This window comes from Kryptolebias marmoratus, linkage group LG12 (genome assembly GCF_001649575.2).
Source record: "Kryptolebias marmoratus isolate JLee-2015 linkage group LG12, ASM164957v2, whole genome shotgun sequence".
NCBI classification, from domain to species: Eukaryota; Metazoa; Chordata; class Actinopteri; order Cyprinodontiformes; family Rivulidae; genus Kryptolebias; species Kryptolebias marmoratus.
In genome coordinates, this window is record NC_051441.1 from 21575029 (window position 1) to 21584686 (window position 9658).

A 9658-nucleotide genomic window follows, 5' to 3' on the forward strand; every position below is an offset into this window, starting at 1 on the left:
TTAAACATGGCTTTCCTGAAACTTGCATGTGGTCAGATAACAGAAGTGGTGTCAGCTTTTGAATTTGTCAGATGAAGTGAAAAGTAATCTTGGGGTGCTTTATATCTGATTAGCTGTAGACATGCTGTTTAAGTTTGTCATTTAGAGACTTCTATCCAGAGCAAGAACCAGAGCATATTATAGTTTTTCACATTTTATGATGTTCACCATTACTCTGCAGCATCTAGAATGTGGTTCTCAGAGATTGTTGTAGACGGCGAAAGTGACAGATTCTTGGGACGTACCAGGTGACAACTTACAGCTCCCATCACAGAGAGGAGCGTTTCTGTTCATGTCTGCAACTGTAACAGCATCTGAGTCAAAGTGCTGCTGAGTTACAATCAAGGGACAAATTTCTAAAGTTTTTTCATATTAAAACATTTAACATTATTATCTGCTCCTGACCTGACCAGGTCTTAAATTATTTAAAGTCTCAGACAGCACTATGTCAGTATTTATTAGATTGATAATCTTCTTCTGTTTCTTTCGGCTGTTCCCTTTTCAGGGTCGCCACAGCGAGTCATCCTCCTCCATCTAATTCTGTCTTCTGTGTCTTCTGCACATGTCCAAACCATCTCAGTCTGGCCTCTCTAACTTTATCTCTCAGTCCTTCAACCTGTGCTGTACCTCTGATGACCTCATTCCTAACCCTATCCATCCTTGTCTCTCCCAAGGAGAACCTCAACATCTTCAGCTCTGCCAGTGCCAGTTCTGTCTCCTGTATTTTTGTCAGTCCCACTGTCTCCAAACCATTCAACATTGCTGCTCTGACCACTGTCTTGTAAATCTTTCCTTTGACCTTTGCTGGCACCCTTTTTTCACTCCCGAAACTTTTCTCCATCCTGCCTCGAGTCTCTCATTCACCTCTTTACTACACTCCCAGTTTTCCTGGACAGTCGATCCTAAGTCTTTGGTGGATGGTTTGGGCTCATGCAGTCATTGACTCAACCATGAACTCCTCTGTAGACTAAAGGATACTGGTGTCAAATATGGAGACATCTGTCTGACAGCGGAAGCTTGGACCAAACTGGGTCATGATGCAACAGAACACAGATCCAAACACAGAAGTTAATAGAAATTAATCTACAACAGAACGGCTCAAAAAGAAAAGAAAGAAGGTGTAAAAATGCTTCAGTAAAAGTCCAGACATCAACCTGATTGAAATGCTGTGGTGGGACCTTCAAAGAGCTGAGCAGAAACTAATGTCTGCAAACATCAATGAACTGAAGCAAAACCTATAAAGAGTGGGCAAAAATTTCTCCACAACCTTATGAGAATAATAGTCAGACAGAAAACTACTGCTAAGAGTTATTGCGGCTAAAGGTGGTTTTACACTTTGCTGGATCATGGAGTGGACAGTTCTCATACATTGCATCTACATTTTAGTTTAGTTTTTGTTAAATATGTAATGTCACAGTGTAGTATGACATGTTCTGTGATTATTTTGAGGTTGTTTTAAGATTTATTGATTGATGACTTATTACTGATATTTCAAACATTATAAATAAAAGAAGGTATACTTACTTTTTACTGTGACTATTATGTATCTTAAGGGTTTCTTTATATATATCTCTGTATTTGTTTTGGCTAAGTCATACTTTTCCTCCTGCTTCCAGTCTGTGCACTTGTCTGGACATCAGTGACACAGACATTAAATAACACCAGATATGTGGAATGTGCCACTAAATCTGCAGTGTTTTCCTTTTGGATGCCTGGAAATAATGAACTGCAACCACAAGAACGGTGTAAAAACATAAAACTAAACCAGTGAAATCTGAAAGCAGGGGAATTAGTCTCTATTGATGTTAAATTTTAAAGGTTTTTGTTTGCCACTTGTGTGAATAATGCTTATATCATCAGGGTAAATCTCATTGCTAAACTGCACATGCATTCCCCTCAGTACAGAACACTTGATCCACGAGACCAGTACTGCAGATTTCCTCTGCACCATCTCACAGTGAATGCATCTGTAAATTCACTGGTTCGTTATTGAATAACCACAAAGGCTGTGTTCTCTCGTCTTGAATTTAACAGAGAATGAGGACAGAAGTGTAGGACCTGTTACCATCAAAGAGAAATTTGAAATTATCAAAGTAAGTGAGTTATTTTTTGTTCCTCATTGTTTCACTTTTTGTTCAGTTACATTACTATCAGTCATGACTCCTTTGGGCAGAGCTTAGTGTGGTTTGTGATTCCTCTGGGACTCGTCTACTTCGCTGAGTACTTCATCAACCAGGGCTTGGTGAGTTTTATCCTCACATCATCTCACAGGTCAAACGAAACTGTGTCTGTGTGAGCTGTTTGGAAATATGAGATGTAACTACTATAAAAATAATGTTTACCAATAACATTACTGCAAGCGTCTATATTATAAATTCGTTCTCTTTTAGATGGAACTCCTGTTTTTTCGCAACTTCTTCCTGTCCCATGCAGCACAGTATCGCTGGTTAGTTAACATTACATCAAATTGTTCTGAAGAAACTTCTTGATTCTGACCATTTGAGAGTTTTCTGTGTCCGTTCGGTGTGCTCAGGTACCAGACTCTGTACCAGGTGGGTGTGTTTGTGTCTCGATCCTCCCTCTGCTGCCTGAAGATCAGGAAACTTTGGATTTTCTCCTTCCTGCAGGTGAGAAACAAATCAAACTGGCTTAGGGTTGACCTCATATAGTGAGGCTTCAGCTTGTAAAGATTAGCTTTTAGCTCAGGCGCAGCAAAAGTTAGAGAAAAAACAAGAAATTTACTTCCAAAAAACAAAAGGCAAACAATGCAGAGAACTATTAACAAAAAATAAATATTTTTTTTGTATTTTTAACAACGTTGTTCTGTGTGTTTGAGATGAACTTCACATACTGATCGTATTCATCCCATAAACCTATTCCTGGTTACTGACAAACATTTTTAGAATAACAAATATAGATATCTTTTAAGGGTAGATGTATAAAAAACACATGAAATACCTTTTAGAATAGAAGCTGAACATGCTTGACAGATTTAACCTTGAAAATAACAATATGTGCGATCTCATGTTTTATTGCAAGATGTCACACAGAGTCCGTATGTGTAGTGCATGACTCTCAGCTACTACCACATCAAATTTAATCTCAGTATCTGTAAAGTTGACTGAAAGTTTCTAAAGTCAGCTGGTTGTGGTGGCCATCTTGGATTGGGTTGGCTCCAAAAAGTTATTAGTTGTACCCTTTTTCCCATTTTGTTTTATTTATTTTTGTTTTGCATGGGTGAAGAGTGGATAAGTTGTTAAGAACACATTTTACCCTCTTTAGGTTTTAGAAGGAAGTTTAGTTTGTCCATTGAATAGTTAGTTTTGCAGATGAAAGTTGTTTCCTTCATCTTAACAAGGTCATAGGAAATGTTCAGCCTAATCTTTAACAAACCTCTGACCCATAAATATCCCCCCAAAATTATGTGTTTGTCTTTATTATTATGATGCATTCAATGAGGGATAACTTTCCTGTTTGTAATTAAAAAATGTTTTAAAATCAAATACAGCTAAATTCAAACACATGCCACCAAATCTACATCTCACCATCTCTCTCTCTTCTCATAAACTGTGATAAGCATCATCTGTAGGACTTTATCAGTCTCTCACATGGTTGTGGAGGAATTTTGTCCCACTCTTCTTTCTACTGTTGCTTAAGTTCATTGAGGTTTGCAGACAGATTTCTGCTCAGCTCTCTTAAGGTCTCACCTCAGCATTTCAGTCAGGATGATGACTGGACCATTGGAACACCTTGATTATTTTTTTTTTCTTTTTGAGCCATTATGTTGTAGGTTAGCTGTTGCATTTGGGATCATTGTCCTGTTTTGTGACCCAGTTTTGTCTAAGCTTCAGCTGTCGGACACATGGTTTCACATTTGTCTTCACATTTGAGAAGGAAAATGATGGACCCTAAATAGTTTTGAATTAATGTTGAACCTTCCCCAGATCGATGGGCAGCAGCAGTTGCTTCTCTAAGATCATTGCTGATGTATTTCTATCTTGACACTGTGTTAACCACACCTGTTTGCTCCAGAGCAACAAACTGAAAAACTCCTGCTCTTATAGAGGTGGTCACTGATGATGATCAGTTAATCAAGATATTTGATCAGCAGCTCCTGTTCTGATACTTTTCCTTTAAATCTTGTGGAAGCAGCAAAGATGTGGTTTGTTTTTCAGTCAGTGATTACGCATCTCGGTTTAGTTTTGTCAAATAAATAATGACGTGGTGTTGGGGTCAGAACCTTTTTATTATCATGTCCTCAGAAAGGCCTGACTTTGTATCATCAGTTCAGTACAACTGAATTGATGATACAACCCAATTTATTGAAGTGAATTTTATAGAACAACATGTAGAATGCTCATTCAAAAAAAAAAAAGAAATTTATGTCACCCACTGCTTTTCATGTCAGAGTTTTAAACTAAGGTCATCTTATGAGGATAAATTATAGTGTTGTAGCCATTTTGCAAATTACAATATGTACTGTGTTGTGATATCTCACAGGATGTGATAGCTCTCAGAATATATGTATATATACTACCACTCCAGGTTTTATCTTAATATCTGTAAAATTGATTGAATTCCAGCCATTTTTGTGTTTTCTATGAATGTTAGCTGTGGCAACCATCTTGAATGAGGTTGGCTGAAAAGTGGATCAGTTGTAGATGTACATCCAATGATTACTTCCTGAGAGTTTCATTAATATCTATCCAGTGGTTCAACAGACATTTTTCTACCATGACAGTCAAACAAACACACGCACACAGACAGGGACGAAAACATCATGGCCATTTTGCCTTTGGCTGCAGGCAATAATAATAATATGAGGAAAGGAAGCCAATCAGACTCAGTTGTTAGACTAAGCCTCTGAAGCAGCATAAAGAAGTGAACAACGAGGAGATAAAAAGGTAACATGAACTTAAACCATCTCTGAATAAAACTCTGACAGTGGAATTTAAATTAAGTAAAAAGGGAATTCATGTGTAGGTATTCATATTGTAACATTTTAACAACAATTATTTAAACAGTGCAGATCTTGTTGAGAAATAAAAACGTCTTAGTAAGTAGTTTTGTACTTTTTTTTTTTTTTGACAAACCATTTGTACATTTGTGTCATGTAAAGACCTGTATCTCATGCTGATTTCTGCCTCTCACAGGTACTGAATGCTATCTTCCTGGTGTTTGCTGTACGTTTCCAGTTCCTTCCCAGTGCCTGGCTCATGTTTGGTATCATCTTCTATGAGGGTCTTCTGGGTGGAGCTGCATATGTGAACACCTTCTATTTCATCAGCAAGGAGGTAACAGTCTTTCTCTTGGATAGTTTGTTTATTTCGGATTAGAAAAGAATAAATGTTTAATGGTGATGCAAAGTTATTGCTTCATCCAGGATACTGGACAAACCCAAGCTGGGATGTTGTGTAAAATGTGAAATTATTCAAAATACAATAATTTGCAAATCTGATGAACTCACATTTTCTTCACAATGAAACAGTAAACATATCAAATGTGCAAACTAAAAAATTGTACAATTTCTTAGTTTAAAAAAGGTAATTTTGAATTTAATGGCAGCAACACATCCAGGTCCATGTTTCCCTCTGTGAAGCATCTCCTCTTCTTTTAACATCAGTCTGTAAACATCTAGGAACTGAGGAGAGCAGCTGCTGGAGGTTTTCAATTCAATTCATTCAATTCAAAAATACTTTATTAATCCCAAAGGGAAATTAAATGTTGACGTAGCTCATTTAAATCAAGGAATTATTATAGATGGTGATGGCTGTGGGCAGGAAAGATCTCCTGTAGCGGTCCGTTTTACAACTAATCTGAAGAAGCCTTTGACTAAAGAGACTCTGTTTTCCGATGACGGTCTCATGAAGAGGATGGTCAGGGTTGGCCATGATTTCCTTGATTTTATGCAATCCTTCTTTGCATCATCATCTCCAGAGGTTCCACAGTCATCCCCAGAACAGAACCAGCTTTCTTTATCAGGTTGTTGAGCCTTTTTAGGTCCCTGGCTCTGATGCTGCTGCCCCAACAGATGATGGCAGAGGAGATGACACTCTGAACAACAGACTTATAGAAGATCTGCAACATCTTCCTGGAAACCTTGAAGGATCTAAGCTTCCTCAAGAAGTACAGTCTGCTCTGTCCCTTCTTGAGGAAGCTTAGATTCTTCAAGGTTTCCAGCAAGATGTTGCCAATCTTCTATAAGTCTGGCTTCACTGTTGAGTCTCCAGTCCAGTCTGTTGTCTAGATGAACACCAAGGTATTTATATTCCTCAACCACCTTTTCCTCCATGATGGTAATAGGGTTTGATCTGACCCTGTTTCTCCTGAAATCTACAATCATCTCCTTTGTTTTGTTCACATTCAAGACGAGATGATTGTTTCCACATCATGCCACAAAGCGGTCCACCAGATCTCTGTACTCAACTTCTTGTCCATCTCTGATACACCCGACAACTGCAGAGTCATCTGAATATTTCTGTAGATGACAGGAGTCTGACTTGTGCTGGAACTCAGAAGTGTACAAAGTGAAAAGGAATGGTGAGAGTACAGTGCCCTGTGGTGCTCCTGTGCTGCTGACCACCTGGTTAGACACACAGTTCTTCAGTCTCACAAACTATGGTCTGTTTGTCTGGTAGTCATTGATCCAGGCGATTGTTGAAGCCTCCACCTGAGTCTTCTGGAGTTTCAGATGAAGCAGATCAGGCTGAATTGTGTTAAATGCACTGCAGAAATCAAAGAACATGATCCTCACAGTGCTGCCTGCTTTGTCCAGATGACAGTGGGTTTGTTGAAGCAGGTGTATGATGGCATCTTCAACTCCAACTCCACAGTGATAAGCAAACTGAAGGGGATCCTGATATGTGCTGGTTTGCTTACTCAGGTGGGCTAACAGGAGTCTCTCTAGGACCTGTGGGATGTCAGGGCAACAGGTCTGTAGTTGTTGATGACTGAGGGGTGAGTTTTCTTTGGTACCGGAACCAGACAGGATGTCTTCCACAACAGTGGTACCTTCTCTTGAGTCAAGCTAAGGTTGAAAAGGTACTGCAGAATCCCACAGAGCTGTTCTGGACAGGACTTCAGGACTCTGGGGCTGACACCATCTGGACCTGCAGCCTTGTTCCGGTTCAGTCTCTTCAGCTGCCTCATCACTTGACTTCTAGAAACAGAAAAGTGGGAGGGGGAAGCAAAGAGGGCAGTAGCATCTCCAAAGCATCTTTACAGGAAATGCTGTCCCATTCTGGTCTGATGGAGGATTCTAACTGTTCAAGTGTCCTGGGTCTTCTTTGCTGAATGGGAACATTTGTTGTTCTGAAACTTGTATGTACTTTTCTGCATTGATGGTGCCTTTCCAGAAGTGAAAGCTGCCCATGCCAGAGGCACTAATGCACCACCATACCATCAGAGAGACAGGCTAATAACTGACCGAATGGTTCCTCTCTTCTTTGGTATGGAGGACGGGACAAAGGATTTGTCAAATTTTGATTTGTCTGACCACAGAACAGTTCTTTGGTCCAGAGAAGACAACAGAGTTTCTGGATGGTGTTCACATCTGGCTTCTTCTTTGTCTGATAGAGCTTTCAACCACATGTGTGGATGACACAGTGAACTGTGTTTACAGACAGTGATTTGTGAAAACGTTCCTGAGCAGAACCAGATCTGTTTTTAATGCAGTGACCCCTGAGGGCCTGAATATCACGGCCATTCAAAACTGACTTTCAGCTTTGTCCTTTGAGCTCAGAGATTTCCTCAGATTCTTGAACTCTTTTGATGATGATATGGACTTTAGATTATGGAAATTTCTAAGTTTTCCCAATTTTTCATTGAGAAACATTGTTCTGAAATGGTTCCTCTAATTTTAGAGGCAGTTTATTTTTTTTGCAAACTGGTGAACCTATGCCCATCTTTACTTCTAAGAGATTCAGCCTCTAAAATGCTCTTTTTATACTCAGTCCTCTTACTGACCTGTTGCCAAATAACCTAATTTGTTTGAAAATGCTCCTCCAGTTGTTTCTTATTTATACCATTTACTTTTACAGCTTTTGTTGTCCCTGTCCCAGCCTTTTTGACATGTATTACAATCAAAATTACCTTATTTTTTTCCTAAAAATGTTACAGTTTCACAGTTTACATTTTTGAGATAATTACTATGTTCAATTGTGAATAAAATAGGGATTTATGAGCTTTTCAAATCATTGTATTTTGTTCTTATTTACCTTTAACTCAATGTCCCAACTGTTTTGGATTTGGGTTTTTATTTTACTCGTTGCTTTGATTTTGTTTTTTTTAAAACTTCTGTGTGTGCTACAGTAAGGCTTTTGCTTGTGTTTGTCATGATGAGTGTGTTTTTTTTCTCGTGCACAGACTGAAGACAGATACAGAGAGTTTGCCATGGCGATGGCCAGTGTAGGAGACAGTCTGGGCATCGCTCTGGCAGGATGTGTTGCTTTTCCCGTCCACCATTACTTCTGCTCTTTCTGATGAAGCCCACAGCCTGAGCAGCAGGAGGAATAAACATAGCAGGAACACATCCACGTGTCTTTTATCATCATGAATGTGACCATCTCTTTTTTTTGCTGTCATATGATAAATAATTTTAATCGTTAACAAAGAAATGGACCAACTCAGAATTCTAACACTAGGGATGATTCTTACTTACTTACTTACTTATTTTACTTGTGTTAAAATGGTAAAGTACTTGAAATTAAACGGGTTGACCTCTGACTGTGACTGTAACTCATTGTGGTTATCTGTCTTGTAATTTGGGTTGTTTGACTTTTATATTTTATTTATATTTACCAGCTGAACAGATTTTTAGTTTATTTCTTAATACTAATTTTTACAACTGCATAATTTTTGTCCTAAAACATACAACTTTAAAATTTTACATGTGGCTTTTTGTTGCTTGCGATGGTGTGATCAGAATTTTTACATAAATAAAAATGAGGTTTGGATATTCCTTGGCTCTTGTTTTTGATTTTCAAATCATTCCAATTTGTAAAATAACCTGAAACCACTCCTGCTTTAATTCAGACATTGTTGGCAAAAAAATAAATCACACAAAGGTCTGCACTTTTACCTTTTACATAGTTTCTACAAATGTTTCTTATTCTCCCACTTTTCTAAACATTTATCCAGTGGTTCTCTGTGAAGGCTGCACTTTCCTTCCCAAGCACTGAGGACAGTCACACTAATGAAAAAAAGAAAATCTGTTTAAGACAATAAACTTAGGTAAATAAATTATTTGCCTAGAGTCAACGATGATCTGACTTGTAGCTATTATTATTTTTTATCTAAAACAATTATTTTGCAATTAAAATGATGACTGGAAATCTCAACAAGGTCTGTTACTTTTCTAATGACTGAATAACTTGATCATTAAAACATCTAACATGAGTGCTGTGTAAGAGTTTCTAACATCCTAAACCTAGACAGGTTTTAGTGACTTGCTTTTAACCAGTAATAACCTAAACTATCTTTTCAGTCGTCTCAAACTTCAGAAAGTGACGTCAGCCCATGTAGTTTCTATTTTATCGTTCCGTGTATTTCATTAGGGGCCAGTTTTATTTTTACTATGGGGTTCCATTAGTGCCAAAAATATGTTTATGTGTCTATGTAA

General features: G+C 38.2%; 1 protein-coding gene across 1 annotated transcript in view; it reads left to right on the forward strand.

Moving 5' to 3' along the window:
• The window catches only part of cln3 (CLN3 lysosomal/endosomal transmembrane protein, battenin), a 54000-nt gene extending 45005 nt beyond the window's left edge, over nucleotides 1-8995 (forward strand). The window contains exons 5-10 of the mRNA XM_037978799.1: nucleotides 2074-2132; nucleotides 2213-2281; nucleotides 2430-2485; nucleotides 2573-2666; nucleotides 5193-5333; nucleotides 8404-8995. Coding sequence (XP_037834727.1) covers nucleotides 2074-2132; nucleotides 2213-2281; nucleotides 2430-2485; nucleotides 2573-2666; nucleotides 5193-5333; nucleotides 8404-8520 — 536 coding nt within the window. The 3' untranslated portion in view covers nucleotides 8521-8995. The remainder of the gene's footprint in view (nucleotides 1-2073; nucleotides 2133-2212; nucleotides 2282-2429; nucleotides 2486-2572; nucleotides 2667-5192; nucleotides 5334-8403) is intronic.
• The last annotated feature ends 663 nt before the right edge of the window (nucleotides 8996-9658 follow it).